General features: G+C 41.1%; 1 protein-coding gene across 1 annotated transcript in view; it reads right to left on the reverse strand.

Moving 5' to 3' along the window:
• The window catches only part of RIPK2 (receptor interacting serine/threonine kinase 2), a 66,467-nt gene that overhangs the window by 26,093 nt on the left and 24,013 nt on the right, over positions 1-16,361 (reverse strand). The window contains exons 4-5 of the mRNA XM_075828073.1: positions 11,751-11,902; positions 2,222-2,271 (exon numbers count right to left, since the gene is read on the reverse strand). Of these exons, the coding sequence (XP_075684188.1) occupies positions 2,222-2,271; positions 11,751-11,902 (202 nt within the window). The remainder of the gene's footprint in view (positions 1-2,221; positions 2,272-11,750; positions 11,903-16,361) is intronic.

Raw genomic sequence — 16,361 nt, forward strand, 5'->3', positions numbered from 1 at the left:
GAACTCCAATTCAATAACAATATATGGGGGAAAAACGCGGCACACGTTCTTGAAAAATTAAAGCAAAAAGAAGCCTTTTATTTCACCATAACATATCTAAGTTTCGACCCAAGCATGGGTCTTTCTCAAGCAATTGTTTGAGAAAGACCCATGCTTGGGTCAAAACATCACTATGCTATGGTGAAATAAAAGGCTTCTTTTTGCTTTACCATTTCAAGAACGTGTGCTGCATTTTTTTCCAGGTTTATCTCCCACCTAAGGGTTAGAACTGATGAAAAGGAAGGACAGACCAGTTGCTAAGGTACCTGTGCAGACGAGGCTTCACGTCTGATGGTTGCCTTATCAACCAGCCCACCATGATTTCTCTTCAGAGACTCCCACCATCATTTCTAAACTTTGCAAGAGAGAGCTGGCTTTATATATAGGACATCACTCCTTGTATATGCACAAACAAAATGGGGCTCAGTCCAATGGCGCCTACACTTGTGACATGCCATATGAATAAAGTTTGAGACTTTATTATGTCATATTGTGGACAAAACTTTTTCCAGATGTGTCTCTCATTGTGAAAAAAAATAATATATAAAACGATAGAAACAGGCATAGACAAACACGTGTCCAGTAAACCATACCTTCAAGGATAAAGCAAGAGAAAGTGTGAGTGTATGTATGAGCAATGGCTTTTCACCTTAGCTATTTATGAATTGATGGTTATATTATGATATACCTTCTATTTACCTGACTGTTGAAAGGATCAACCAAGATACAAACCTGAGAAAAGGTGAGGTCCATATTTTAAGGGAGAAAGTCACCTTATTACTGTATGTTGCTTTTTCTTCCTTTTTTTCTCATCCACTAACCACATGATTATTTCCAAACTCTTTCTCTTCTAGCCAATCTTTAAAGCCCATTAGGTCTCAATCTTCGAACATCAAACCCTTTCCTTAGCTGCTGTTGATGACCGCTCAAAGGAGCCAGGCCCCAACATTTACCAGCCACCATCTGTAGGACCCTATCTGTGACAAATGATGGGCTCCTAGCAAAACAAATAAAGAATAGGACAGTTGGGCAAGCATCAGCTTTTGTATTTGCTCCCTGCCATGCTCCTATCTAGTGAAAGCCCCATCCCCGCAATTCCGGCACCAGGATTCCTGACGCCAATCTCCTCCTCCTACTCCTCTCTCTTCAGTAACGATCCCTTAAAGGGACCGTTGCCTCCCAATCCAGGATCCATTTTTCAGGCAATATGATATATACTTGTCCAGGATTACTGACATAGTTTTGAGCATGTAGGAGACACCACTAATCAGCTATTAATACGAAAGTGAAGGATATAGAGTGCAGTATTAGGGACGAGGTGAAAAACCATTCATCATACTTAATATCCCATAATCTCCTGCTTCATCCTGAAACAAAGTGAAGTATAGTTTGATGGTCTTAATACCAAGTTGACATAGTTGTGTACGCACCCTGCATACTGTAAGGGCTGCAGTCACAGACCGCAGACCACTTTCATCCTGCCGCTGTCTTCCTCCCCGAAGATGCCAGCACATCCTGTCCTGCAGTGATCACCAGGGTGCACGCACAAGCTCATTCCCGGACTTCAAGAGCCCGCGTGCACACATGTCAAGAATTCAAGAATTACTCCCAGATCACCCTGGACTATAAGAAGGGCCCTGCCCCTTTGCTCATTGCCTGAGTGTTGTTGTGTTTTCCTATGTTAGTCTTGCAAATGGTCCCTTAGTGTTACCCTGTTCCTGTTGTTCCCCGTGCCCTGCTACCTGTACCCTGTATCCTGTGCTAATTGTTCCTGTGCCTTAGACCTGTTGGAGTCGTGTTGTGCCACCAGTTCCGCCTGCTGTATTACACCACGTCTGGTGTGTGCTGTCAAGGTCCCATCTGTGCCTAGCCGTTGCTACTGTCTGAACCACTACAGGTACCCTTGTGTTTGGACTATTTATACATTGACTTGGAACTCTGTTGGCCAGCTGCTATCCCGCTACAGCGGTACAGCCCAGTGGGTCCACATACCCACAGTTCATGACACATACCCTGTAGTTCATAAGGACTGGACTCCCTTGAACTTCCTATTTGAACAGAGCAGTTTTAAAGTGGGATTTAATTTTTTTTCCTGTATTTATATGTAAAATGTAATACAAAATGGCAGAAATGTATGACAAAAGTAGCTTTGCATTAATGTCGAAGTGCTATTGATATTTACCTTCGTATGGCTTTTTTCTTGAGAGAACTTCCCACATTATAATAGCATAGCTAGAATATAAAACAAACATAGCTCTCAATTATTAATAATCACCGTAGTATAATACACCTCACCATATATTTACAACAAAGTCATATTTAAAGTCTGTTTCGAGGCAAAAACAAATTTGTGACATGTTACAGACACAACTTGACATGTAACATGATTGCACCTATTTTCCTGTGGTTTAAATCCTTCTGCTTTAAATGATGTCCTCCTGCCTTTAACTGTCAATCAAATGACATCACTTCTTATCGGAAGTCGAATGATTGATAAAGAGGAGTTTTTATGAAGGAATTTGGCTTTACGTACGCCGACTGAGACTGGATTAAAGGGGACCGAACACAGAGAGCCAATCCTGAGAACGAAGTTGTGGTAGCTTCTTCGCCTTATATCAGGCACACTTGACCTCCTTACCAAATGAATGGGGTTGTATAGGAGGAAACCCAAAGGGGCGACTACACTACACTATACCTAGTACATATTCTAGTGATATCCTATTGTTATGGAATAAATATATGTATAATGTATCTGGGGCCCCAAGGAGTGAAATGTTATAGAGGAGAACATGTGTTACAATAGAATGGGTATTTTAGAAAGGTTAAGAGAGGAAATAGTTTGCAGCTGCTCTGCTGTCCATTGAAATTGCGAACAGATGGCGGTCAATCACTTGACCAACCCCCCTAAGCATAAAAGGAAACCTAAGGGAATACCTTGTGTTCCACCAATGGGAAAGAAGGATGTAAGGATGTAAGGATTGAATATACAGATGACTCATATGTTATGGAATGTTTTTTGTTCTGACGCTATAAAAGCGACCACTACAGTTAAATAAAGTCAGAAGGATTTTTACTTTGAGAAACGTCTCAGTGTATCTGTTGCTTCTCCGAGCTCGCCCCCCCCCCCACCTGATTTGAACCTGCATGGAGATCAAGGCGTAACGTGACTCAAATTGCGATCACAGAAATTGGCGCCCGAACCAGGGACTTGACCAGAAGGACGGCACCCCACCTAGGGGATCTCCCGGGACTTGAATGGCGACCACCCGGACGAAGGAACGTGCAGACCACTGCTGCAGCAAGGTAAGAAGACTTAATTCTTACAAACTCTGCTCTGCACCTTCCTGTCTGGTAGGTCACCTTCCCGGTAGTACTCCTGAGGGATAGAGGGGCCACATGAGGGTATTTTTAGTGTAAAAATCTGGTCAAGTCTATATGTAATCCTACCCTCAGGATAAAGTGCCTGATCTCCATGGCAGTATTTGTATGAATGTTGTAGAAACCCAGTTTTGTGTCACAAATGCATTTTAGAATAAGGAAATTGTTTTTGGAAAAAACTTCCGATAATCCGGCAAATTACCAGAAACATGTGTACATGCTTCAGGTGACTACGGGGATTATGATAGGCTAAATTTTAGCCCGAAAATCGAAAATTTTGTGCAATCTGATAATCCGGCAAAATACCGAAAATGTGTGTACAGCATTGAGGTACTTGCGGGGATTATCATGCACTGATTTTCAGCTCAAAATTCCAAAATTTTCTGCAATCCGATAATCCGGCATGTCAAATGAACAGCTTGATTTTATGTTTGCCTTATTATTTGGATCAGGAATATTTGTCATATTACTGTTATGGTGTGGAGGATATCTCCTTGAGTGGTGTTTAAAGTGAATAAGAAGAAAGTAAGCTAGTTATAAAAGGAATTTAATTCTCTGGCCAGAGTAGAAGGTTTAAAAGGGTTTTGAGGGGATAAGTAACTGTATAAAATAGGTGAGAAAGTTAGTGTGGGACTTTCCCTAACAGCCAATAGCCATAGTGTTTGTTAGTGAAGATAAAAACTGAGAGAGAAGGGTAAGAGTCCCCTCCATCATAGCAGGGCTATGGGAAACAGTCACGGCAAACGAGAGTTTGAGGTATGGCATATGGGTGAGCAAGCACCTGTTAAAAGGGTGTAAGCTTACTAGGGGATCGTAAATCCAGAAATTCACCTATCAGGAAAACTACCCCCTACATAACTTAGGGTCTGCCTATAGGCGACCACTTATAACTAGACAATGGGGAACTGGTGTCCCTATTAAGTACGGAGACTAGAAACTGTCTAAAACAGATGAGAATGGAATTCGTCTGTCAGCTAGAATCTGTAATAAGAGTAAGTACGGAAATTAGAAACTGTCTAAAATAGATGAGAATGGAATTCATCTATCAGTAGCTAAAATCTGTAACAGGAGTAAGTACGGAAACTAGAAACTGTATAAAACAGATGAGAATGGAATTCATCTGTCAGTAGCTAGAATCTGTAACAAGAGTACGAGATGAGCACCCCAAAGGACAAACCGCCAAACAGGTAGTAGCAGAAAGAGAAGGTAAAAAGGCAACGCAGGGAACAAATAAATAAATAAAAAAAAATAAAAAAAATAAAAAAAAAAAATTAATGAAAGCATGTGGTCTAGAATCCCATGGACGGTTAGACGCAGAAAAATGGAATGAATGTTGTGACACAAAACGTGGATGGTTGAAAGATAAAAAGTTACAGGGGAAAGCAGAAGCATGGAGAAAAGTGTCAGAAGAAGTAGTACGAGGAGGTTGTCAGAGGAAATTCATATTTTATAAAGTAAAGTTTAAAGCAAAGGAAGTGATAGAAGTAGTAGCTGTTTTAATGTTGCAAATGACCTTATAGTAAATTCCCATATGGTATAATTTAGAATCAACTAGTGTGATAAGAGAAGGGGGAGGTGGAGAACAGCTGCTGGTGAGATAAGAAATGTAATCTTATTCTTGAAATGAATGGACACAACATTAAATGCTGATATAGATATTTTGTATGACTTTGTGTCATATTGTATGTATTAGAAAACAGGACCAGCCGACGCCCGGTAATGGCGTCCGTACCTCATGTTGAGTGTGTCCTCATTGTTGGTGGGAAACCCCCTGCGCACTGTTTCTAATGGGAGAGGCTGCCCCCCCTGCCCCTGATGTGGCCACGCCCGGCCCATCCAAATCAGTATGAAATAATCACCTTGTTAATTTTGTCATTTGTAGTGTCTTTTCTATTTACAGAAGTTCCAGTTTTAGTTCACTGATGAAACAACACGTCATCATAATATAGAGATGGTGGCCGTCAGATTGTACGGTTAAACATTAACGTAGATAATTCCTATACAATGGTGTGATGAATGATTGCAGATACGTATGTTGTTTTGCCGGCATTGAAAGTGTTAAGATTGTGAGAAGTTGTGAGAAGTTGTGAGAAGCTGCGAGTTTGTGACCCCCCTCCCTCCCCTCTAAAGTGTGCTGTGTTTGGGAGGAGGAGGAGGGGGGCTGACTGGGTGCAGTCTGCAGGGCTGATGAGACAAAGGGATCTCAATATGCACTGCTGAGATATATATATATATATATATATATATATATATATATCAGTAATGTCTACAAACCGAAATAAATTTCTTCTCTTATGCGCAAGCGCTGTTGGTTATAAAAGTTACGATATTTATGTGCTATGATGTGATCAGATTTCATGTGTTTTGATAATTCAGATGTATTAAACTACAGATACTGTGAGACACGGGGGTTTTGAAAATGTATGTGACCCCACCGTTATACTGTTTATTGGTTTGCAGTAATTAATGTTATCAGAGATAATATTTTCTGTTTTATTGAATAACTAACTACAATTGTTTTGTTTTTGATTTCACACATGAGTTATGTCATTGTAAAGATCAAATGTTTGTCAGGAAAAAGTTATTTTTGTTTCAGGCTGTTGTACATTACAGGGGGTTAAATTAGTGTTATGTCGAGATGTAGTTTTGAACTCTGCTACATCACTCTCGCAGAGTCCACAAAGGGGGGAAGGGTGAAGGAACTGATCAGGTACAATTTTGGTTTATGTGTAAGAGACCATCCCCCTCCAGCAAAGTTACACAGGAGGCGATGTGACGTCACTCACACGAGTTTTTATGGATTTAGATGAGGGAGAAGGCAAAACAAAACTTGTCTGGACATTGTTAATTTGATGTAAAGTTTTTGGGAATGTTTTATTTTTATTTGTTTTTGTATTAATCAAGTATTTGCAGAACCTGATAAAAGTGAGATTCTCAAAGTATTCTGGATTATCAGCTGAATGAGGAGGAGTTGTGTTTGGTAGCGGCTTGTGACACCAATCCATGGAGTACCTCTACGCAAGCATATACTTTGTACTGGACTGAACAAAATGGACATGCCACTGCAGTTCTCACACAAAGTCATGGACCACAGCAGCGCCCGGTAGCATGTTATTCAGCTAGACTAGACCCTGTGGCCCGAGGTTCCCCATCATGTGTGAAAGTTATTATTGCTGTAAATTCAATGTTAAACAAGGCCTCAGATTTGGTCCTGGCATTTCCACCACATGATATTACTGCTATTCTAACTCAAGTACAACCTAAGCATTTGTCCACTGCAAGATATTTGAGATTAATTTGTGCTCTTCTTCTTCCTGAGCAGGTTACTTTACACCGCTGTACTACATTGAACGCAGCTACCTTACTGCCTTTGGAGCAAGGGGGAGAAGACGTAGGTAAAGTATGGTCACAATTTTTGCCTGAAACTGATGAACATGATTGTATGGCCCTTATGGCCCAGGAAACAGTGGGGTTTGCACATGTAAAAGATACCCCACTCCAAAACCCAGACCTAATACTCTTTGTGGATGGTTCAAGGTATTGTGTAGAAGGATCTTTTCTTACAGGATATGCAGTAACCACCGAAGATGTAGTCCTAGAAGCAGCCTCCTTACCAGCGTCCCGCTCAGCACAAGAAGCGGAGCTTAAGGCCCTGGCAGCAGCATGCCAACATGCAGAAGGAAAGACAGCAAATATTTACACTGACTCTCGATATGCTTTTGGGATTGCACACGATTATGGCCCCATATGGAGGGCAAGACAATTTTTGACCTCTGCAGGTACACCTGAAAAGAATGCAGACTTTGTAAAATACTTGATGGAGACCCTGATGTTACCCACAGAAGTAGCAGTAGTAAAAATTAAAGCTCACACTAAGGTGAGTTCACCAGAGACAAAAGGGGAAATGCCCTGGCAGACGAAGCAGCAAAGCAAGCAGCACAGAAGCTACCCGTGTTAGCAGCCGTATATCAGATAAAAGATCCAGAGGAAACAAGACCAGCTGTAAGCCCGGAACTACTGCAAAAACTTCAAGGACAAGCAACAGAAGAAGAAAAAGACAAGTGGACGGCCCAAGGAGCAACGCTACGAAAAGATGGCCTCTGGCAATGCCAGAATAAACTGTGCCTGCCTAAGACAATGTTCCCAATGATGGCCCAAATAACACATGGAGAGACACACCAGTCAAAAACGGCAATGATGGACTTGGTAAACAAGGTGTGGTATGCTCCGGGGTTTAGTGTGATGGCCAGCAGTTTTACACAAGGATGCATGATCTGTGCAACACATAATATTGGAAGAACTGTAAAAGTACCACAGAAGCACACACCCAGACCTATATATCCGTTCCAGAGACTGCAGATAGACTATATTCAACTACCCAAAGTTGGTACCTATGAGTATGTGCTTGTTTGTATTGATCTCTTTTCAGGATGGCCAGAAGCTTTTCCAGTAACCAAAGCTACAGCCGTAGCCACAGCAAAGAAACTGATCAACGAGGTGGTGTGCAGATATGGAGTTCCAGAGGTGATCAAGAGCGACAGAGGAACTCATTTTACGGGTGAAATCATGAACTATGTGTTGTCAGCTCTAGGCATAAGTCAAGCCCTACATACACCATACCATCCACAAAGTAGTGGGAAGGTTGAGAGACTAAATGGGACTCTCAAATTGAAAATCCAAAAAGCAATGGTAGAAACCGGGAAACCATGGACCGAGTGTCTACCATTAGCCTTGTTCTCAGTAAGATACACGCCCACAAAAAGAACAGGTCTCAGCCCATATGAGATCTTATTTGGGTCGGCTCCCAGATTAGGATGTTATTTTCCACAGGTGCTCCAAATGCAGTATGGTAGACTAACAGATTATGTATAAACGCTGAACAAACAATTGACCAAGGTGTATGCACAAGTCTTTGCTTCCATTCCAGGTCCTGATTCAGTTGACGTATAAGCTAGAACCAGGAGATTGGGTCGTTGTCAAAAGACACGTGAGGAAGAGCCTTGAGCCAAGGTTTGATGGTCCTTTTCAAGTCCTACTCGTTACAAGCACCTCAGTGAAGCTCGAAGGAAAGGCAAGCTGGATTCACGCCAGTCATTGTAAAAAGGTTCTTCAGCCAGAAGAATGAAGATCTTTGCGGTTGTTGCGGCGGTTGTTGCGTGTGCTCTTATCCAAAAAGGCAGAACTGCTACTCCTGTACACGTAATCAGTACAGAATCACTGGAACAGTTCAGGACAGGGTGGGCGAATGCCACAGTGGATAGAAAGCAGGGTAACTACACCTGTAAGGCCAATGCCCCGTGTTATACTACAAATGTGACTACAACCGAAGGGACTTGGAGAAAAGGACCACATGGAGGGACTGTGTACCTTCACATAGACAAAACAGCCAACATTAGCATACAAGAAGAGACGGCTGTTGTTTTGTTGTTATGAACCAGATTTACAGTATCTATAGAAATATACAACCAGTAAAAATAGAAATGAAATGATAAATAAGACTTATGAAAGATGCAACAAGGAGAGGCTCAACTCTACGATTGTAATAAAAGAAACTGATGGGATGATATTATGTATGAATAATAGCCAAATAAGAAATAGAAGATATTTTGTATTCTTGATAACAATTTTAAGAGATAGTTTTAAGCCACATATAACAGTACAAAGTCTGGAAAGAATCCCACACACTTGTAAGAGCGCTGTAACCCAACAGCAGAGAAAGAATGTACACTTCAATATTTCCTTCCCTGAATCCCCCAGCTGTCATAGACAAAAAAAGAGAATGGTATGACACGCTATTAGGAGGGGTAGGAACGGGATTAGGAGTATTGAATGGTATACAGGTAGAAACAGTTATGAACAAATTAAACTCAGTGGGAGACGACACATCTACTGCATTAAGGAGAGGTGCCTCATGGTTACCTACTACCTTTGAGGTACAGCAGAAAGGGTTAGCTATAGATGAACTGTTTCTAAATGTTTTTAATGAAAGTATGCTAACCGAATATAGAACATTACAGAATGTATCAACTTTTGTAAATTGGACAGTATGTACGCTTAAAACGATGTGGCAACAAGAACAGATGAATAATTTTAAGAATAAATTGTTTAGTAGTCATGTTAGGCAATGGACAGACATTCTGCCCATAGGAGAGAGAAATGATACGTGGTTATTGTTCCAGCCTGAGTATACTGAGTGTACACCTAAATGGTGCGCAGGAAGACTAATAGCATTTCATGTGAAAAATCCTACTCTATTATGCAAATTTATTGTTATGCCAATGGTAATGATTGATCCGGTGACATTATTAGGACAATATTGGATGCCGGAAATGAAAGGAACACACATAGATTCTCAAAATAAGACAAGGAATATAGATTTGTGCCAGTTAACAGAGCAAGGATATGTATGTAATCAACAGTCAGGGATATATGAACCCTGTCTAATGCAGCACCAGGATAATGTATGCGCACTCACTATAATCCCAGAAGCTAACCTACAGGTTTATATTGAAGTAGGTCCACAGCATGTATGTTTAATAACTAACGACAAGCAGACCCTTAGCCAGTTTAATCTCACAGGACCATTTTCAGGATGTCTATACAATGTGACGCATTTGACTTGGGGGAACCAAACTATAGTGTTCCTGCCTACTTTAGAAGAAATAATGTCCACTGTATGGGTACCTGAACCTTTGCCCTATGGAAATTTTAGTTTGCCACTGGAAGAGTTAAAACAAGTGTTACAAAAGTCTAAAGACGTAAAGAAATTGATAGCAGCCCATAATGTAACTCTAAGTAAAGTGAAAGTATTGGCTACAATAGCAGCTAGGGAAGTAATAAATTTATCGTCAGCAATAAAAGATTCTAGTGCCCATCACTGGTATGACATATTTACAGGATTTTCCCCCACTGCCACTAAGATACTGCATGTGTTATTCCAACCCTTGATATGTTTCATAATATTGTTTATATTGCTTACATGTTTCAATTGTTATACATTTCGCAAAATAAGGGAAGCATTCAATCAGAGGCCTATACATTATGATGAAAGAGTGTTGTGAGATTACCCCACCTACATACCTGTGTGAATCAAGTGAAGAAATGGATCGAAGCCTTGCTATCAGGAGATAGAAGTAGCATTGGAATTTAGGTGTTGGTAAAATCACAAAAGGAGGGATTGTTATGGAATAAATATATGTATAATGTATCTGGGGCCCCAAGGAGTGAAATGTTATAGAGGAGAACATGTGTTACAATAGAATGGGTATTTTAGAAAGGTTAAGAGAGGAAATAGTTTGCAGCTGCTCTGCTGTCCATTGAAATTGCGAACAGATGGCGGTCAATCACTTGACCAACCCCCCTAAGCATAAAAGGAAACCTAAGGGAATACCTTGTGTTCCACCAATGGGAAAGAAGGATGTAAGGATGTAAGGATTGAATATACAGATGACTCATATGTTATGGAATGTTTTTTGTTCTGACGCTATAAAAGCGACCACTACAGTTAAATAAAGTCAGAAGGATTTTTACTTTGAGAAACGTCTCAGTGTATCTGTTGCTTCTCCGAGCTCGCCCCCCCCCCACCTGATTTGAACCTGCATGGAGATCAAGGCGTAACGTGACTCAAATTGCGATCACACTATCAATGTCGTTTTTAGCTTTTTAATACTTTGCAGTTTAAACATAGTAACAAAGAAAAATAAATTGCATAGCCAATGTCTATTAGGTGGTATTCACACAGCAATATTATCAGGGTTGTATATTTTATTTATTTAATAATTTATATATTTTTTTAATTAGAAATAGACCTACTAGAACACAAACCAAAAATACAGCGCTGTGATTGTGTAGATAGTAGGGTTCCACAACAGGCACTGTGTGGCTGTTACTGTTATAGGGGGGCACTTTGTATCAAATACTGTTATGGTAGGCCTGAGGGGGTGGTCAGGCCCTGCACTAGTCATAACACAGAGCATCAGTAATACCTGGAATGCTCCATTAAAGTGGTATTTCCATTTGAGGCATCTATGGCACATCCTCATTTATTGGGACAATAGGCATTGCCTGGCCCGCTTTGGCACTCCAGAAAGAAGCTATCAGAAATTTATGGCATATACCGTGGATATTACATACATTTCTCAGATGGAAATACCCCTTTAAGTTTTATTGTGGCCATTTGGAGTGGTGCAATCAGACAATGTATCCGTTGGACCAGAAAAGGTTGTGTCCCACTGGTTTAGAGCATTACCTCCCTGCTACACCCCAAAAATAATAATCAGATCGTACACTGTAAATATAAGTTCATGAGTCGTCCACTTCCAATCTATTCATACCTGTACATATCATGTTTAACACTTCCTCTGCTGTTTTTGATGCTAGGCTCATACATCTCTGGGGGCATATAAATAATCGTTCCTCCTGGTGGATTTTGGTCGCTAAATGACTGCGACAACATTCGCCATTTTGACAGACCAAAGTCAGCAATCTAAAATATTAGAAATAAAAAAAGAGTTTAGGTTGCAATACTGTATGTTTAGATATAACCATTGGGTTCACATTTTATGTACATTTTTACACACTAGTTACTTGCGGCTGGGGAAGCCGACCTGAGCGGACGCCATGCACATTGGCAGGTGGGTGCAGTAAGTGGCTCTACATTGAGTACATTATCTATCTCTTTATGTAAATTCCTGTGGTCCCCTGATGAACGTGTTTGGACTATTGTGACATAGGGATATCCTGAAAGGGCTGTCCAGGGAAAGGATCCAGTACGGTGTCGCCCCTAGTATGGCAGTTGTGTTTTTGTCTGTCCTATGAAGGCTCACATGGCGCTTGGTAGGGAGTCTGCTATTACATCATCAGTGATTGATTCCCCCTGGTTATCCCTGTATATATGATTTGCTAATTAATATCGTCCAAATTTGGCTTTTATTAGAGGCCGATGAAGCTCAGTGATATGTTCTCATCAACTTCATACATTTTTGGACTATCGATGTAGCAATACTTTTGTCATACTTGCACTTTATATTGACTAACTATTTCTTAAAATATGGGAAGTATGCTGTCTCAAGGTCAAGTTACTTTAAGTGCCACTGCCTGAGACAATAGCATTATAAATACCGGAATATCTAAGGCTTAGTTCACATCTGCGTGGTGTGTTCTGTTCTGCTTCATCAGAGGAGCAGAACACGAGAATAACGGAAGCAACGGTCTAGTTGCACATGAACACCGCCAGCGGCCGACGGAACCTATTGACTTTATTAGGTTACATCGGCTTTCCTTCATGGTGTCTGTGATTTTACAGGAGACAATGGCGCAGCATGCTGTTCTATGGTCTACGGTAATCTCGGCCAGATCTGGAATGGAGGCCCCTAACATAGCCTCCAATGGAGATGTGAACAAGGCCTAAGATGCCTATGATCAGTTAAGACAGCACAGAGTGACCACTGTGGCCCCACTTGTAATTTTGCCCAGGGCCACACTTGGCCCAAAGCCGGCCCTGGTTCCACTATGGACCTAAAGTAGCGATTTCTGAAGCCAGCTGTTACTACAGGAGCAACTGAACCAACTTTGCAGATAGTCTTGGTTAAAAATGTCTTACTATTTTATGTTTACAGCTCTTATGCAGACCTGTGCATCTCAATGGTAACAGACTGCAAAAAACCTATGTATAGTTTGATTCTGCAATCATACTTCCTTCTATTCGTCTCTCCTCTCTCATGACATTGGCACTTTAATTGTAATACAATATTTTGTTAATATTTACCCTTAAAGGAATGCAGAACAGGAAGTGTTATCTCGTTTTGCTGTCTGGTTGAGTGCAATCTACTGTATTATTGTGTGTCGGAAGTGAATATTGGGAAGGGGCCAACTGTAGTGTTTTTCCGTAGGATCCCTGATAGAAAGTTTATTATGTCATAATCTACCAAAATTTTTTTTTTGGGGGGTTTTTTTTGGCCATGTATAGCAATTAAACGGAAACACTATCTTTAAATTTAGAGAAAAATTAGGAAACGAAAAAAAATTCCCTTGTTTTTTTCACTTAATATTTGAATGTAGTTGGTATAACCAATGACATTTATCACAGAATATAAATAGGTACACTACCGTTCAAAAGTTTGGGGTCACCCAGACAATTTTGTGTTTTCCATGAAAACTCACACTAATATTTATCAAATGAGTTGCAAAATGACTAGAAAATATAGTCAAGACATTGACAAGGTTAGAAATGATGATTTTATTTCAAATAATAATTTTCTCCTTCAAACTTTGCTTTCGTCAAAGAATGCTCCATTTGCAGCAATTACAGCATTGCAGACCTTTGGCATTCTAGCTGTTAATTTGCTGAGGTAATCGGGAGAAATTTCACCCCATGCTTCCAGAAGGCCCTCCCACAAGTTGGATTGGCTTGATGGGCACTTCTTGCGTACCATACGGTCAAGCTGCTCCCACAACAGCTCTATGGGGTTGAGATCTGGTGACTGCGCTGGCCACTCCATTACAGATAGAATACCAGCTGCCTGCTTCTTCCCTAAATAGTTCTTGCATAATTTGGAGGTGTGCTTTGGGTCATTGTCCTGTTGTAGGATGAAATTGGCTCCAATCAAGCGCTCTCCACAGGGTATGGCATGGCGTTGCAAAATGGGGTGATAGCCTTCCTTATTCAAAATCCCTTTTACCTTGTACAAATCTCCCACTTTACCAGCACCAAAGCAACCCCAGACCATCACATTACCTCCACCATGCTTGACAGATGGCGTCAGGCACTCTTCCAGCATCTTTTCAGTTGTTCTGCGTCTCACAAATGTTCTTCTGTGTGATCCAAACACCTCAAACTTCGATTCGTCTGTCCATAACACTTTTTTCCAATCTTCCTCTGTCCAATCTCTGTGTGCTTTTACCCATATTAATCTTTTCCTTTTATTAGCCAGTCTCAGATATGGCTTTTTCTTTGCCACTCTGCCCTGAAGGCCAGCATCCCGGAGTCGCCTCTTCACTGTAGACGTTGACACTGGCGTTTTGCGGGTACTATTTAATGAAGCTGCCAGTTGAGGACCTGTGAGGCGTCTATTTCTCAAACTAGAGACTCTAATGTACTTGTCTTGTTGCTCAGTTGTGCAGCGGGGCCTCCCACTTCTCTTTCTACTCTGGCTAGAGCCTGTTTGTGCTGTCCTCTGAAGGGAGTAGTACACATCGTTGTAGGAAATCTTCAGTTTCTTAGCAATTTCTCGCATGGAATAGCCTTCATTTCTAAGAACAAGAATAGACTGTCGAATTTCACATCAAAGCTCTCTTTTTATAGCCATTTTGAGAGTTTAATCGAACCCACAAATGTAATGCTCCAGATTCTCAACTAGCTCAAAGGAAGGTCAGTTTTATAGCTCCTCTAAACAGCAAAACTGTTTACAGCGGTGCTAACATAATTGCACAAGGGTTTTCAAGTGTTTTCTAATCATCCATTAGCCTGGTACCATTAGCCTGTACCATTAGAACACTGGAGTGATGTTTGCTGGAAATGGGCCTCTATACACCTATGTAGATATTGCATTAAAAACCAGACGTTTGCAGCTACAATAGCCATTTAGCACATTAACAATGTATAGAGTGTATTTCTGATTAATTTAATGTTATCTTCATTGAAAAAAACTGTGCTTTTCTTGCAAAAATAAGGGAATTTCTGAGTGACCCTAAACTTTTGAACAGTAGTGTACATATAATTTGTCACCTGACGTAGCCAATACAGTCCAATATAAAGACCCCTATTAAGAGTGTAAGTCTTGGCATGTACGTGGCATTTGTACATGGGTGTATGGCAGCCAGGTACAGATTTTTTTCTTTGGTATAAACCCAGATAAGGACAGGACAGCAAGTTTGGGAATCCTGTATTCTGCATGATGTGAACATATTATGTAATGGTACAATGACATTACGGGTAGAGCAACCGTTTTTATAAAGGACGCTTGATACATTTTTACTGGACTGGAAAGTGTAAAGATTTCATTTTTTGTTGTAATTTTTAAGGTTATGATTTTTCATTTCATAGGACAGAGAAAAATCTTAGAACATGGAGCTTAGATGGGGCTATTACGCAACGAATCTGCCCAACATTTGCATATTTGACAGGTATTCAGACATTGCAGATATCACAGTGGACTTGCCACAGATTTCAGTTTTTGCATTGCAAAGGCTGAAATCTGCAGTGAAATTCCGCTGCTTCTCCGCAATGGAAAGAGGATGTTGCGGAGGGAAAATACTGCACCACAGCCTCATTTCCGCACAGTTATTTTCTGCAACGTCTGAACTAACTTTCCTAAAAATGTATAGTAAGAAATGAAAAAAACGGCTGCTGCAGAATTCCACTGCGGACTGTCCCCAGCGGAATTCAACAGCAATTCTGCCACGTGTGAATGTGCCCTTACTAGGGCACAATTTGGAACTGCCTTTGTCAGGGTGGGAGCAATTTTCAGCGGCACGGGGGAAAGGTTAGTGGTTCAGCTTAGGGCTGGTTTTGGAAGACCTAACCTTGGCGCTTACATCCCCAGGACTCGGATCCACTGGCTCCAGTACCCCAACCACCCTGCTGTACTTTAGGGATTCCGGTAAGATCAGTTCAACTTGCAGTGTGGACTGTTTTTTTCCTAAGGCCCCATGCACACGGCCATGTTCTACGGTCCAGTCTCATAGAAAATAATGGCCGCGGCCATGTGCACGGCCTGGGATTTGCGGGCGGCTCACGGGTGACACTCCGCTTTCGGCCGACCCGAAAATCACGGCCGTGCACATGGCTACGGTCGTGTGCATAAGGCCTTACACTTTTTCAGGTTCTGGTGCATAAACTGAGGGTAAATGAATAACCTACAAAAACCTCCAACCAAACAATTGGCGTAAAAGGGGTCCCCAAAAAAAACTTAGTAGACAACCTAAACATGGACCATAGGGGAACA

This window comes from Rhinoderma darwinii, chromosome 5 (assembly GCF_050947455.1).
Source record: "Rhinoderma darwinii isolate aRhiDar2 chromosome 5, aRhiDar2.hap1, whole genome shotgun sequence".
Classification (NCBI taxonomy): Eukaryota; Metazoa; Chordata; class Amphibia; order Anura; family Rhinodermatidae; genus Rhinoderma; species Rhinoderma darwinii.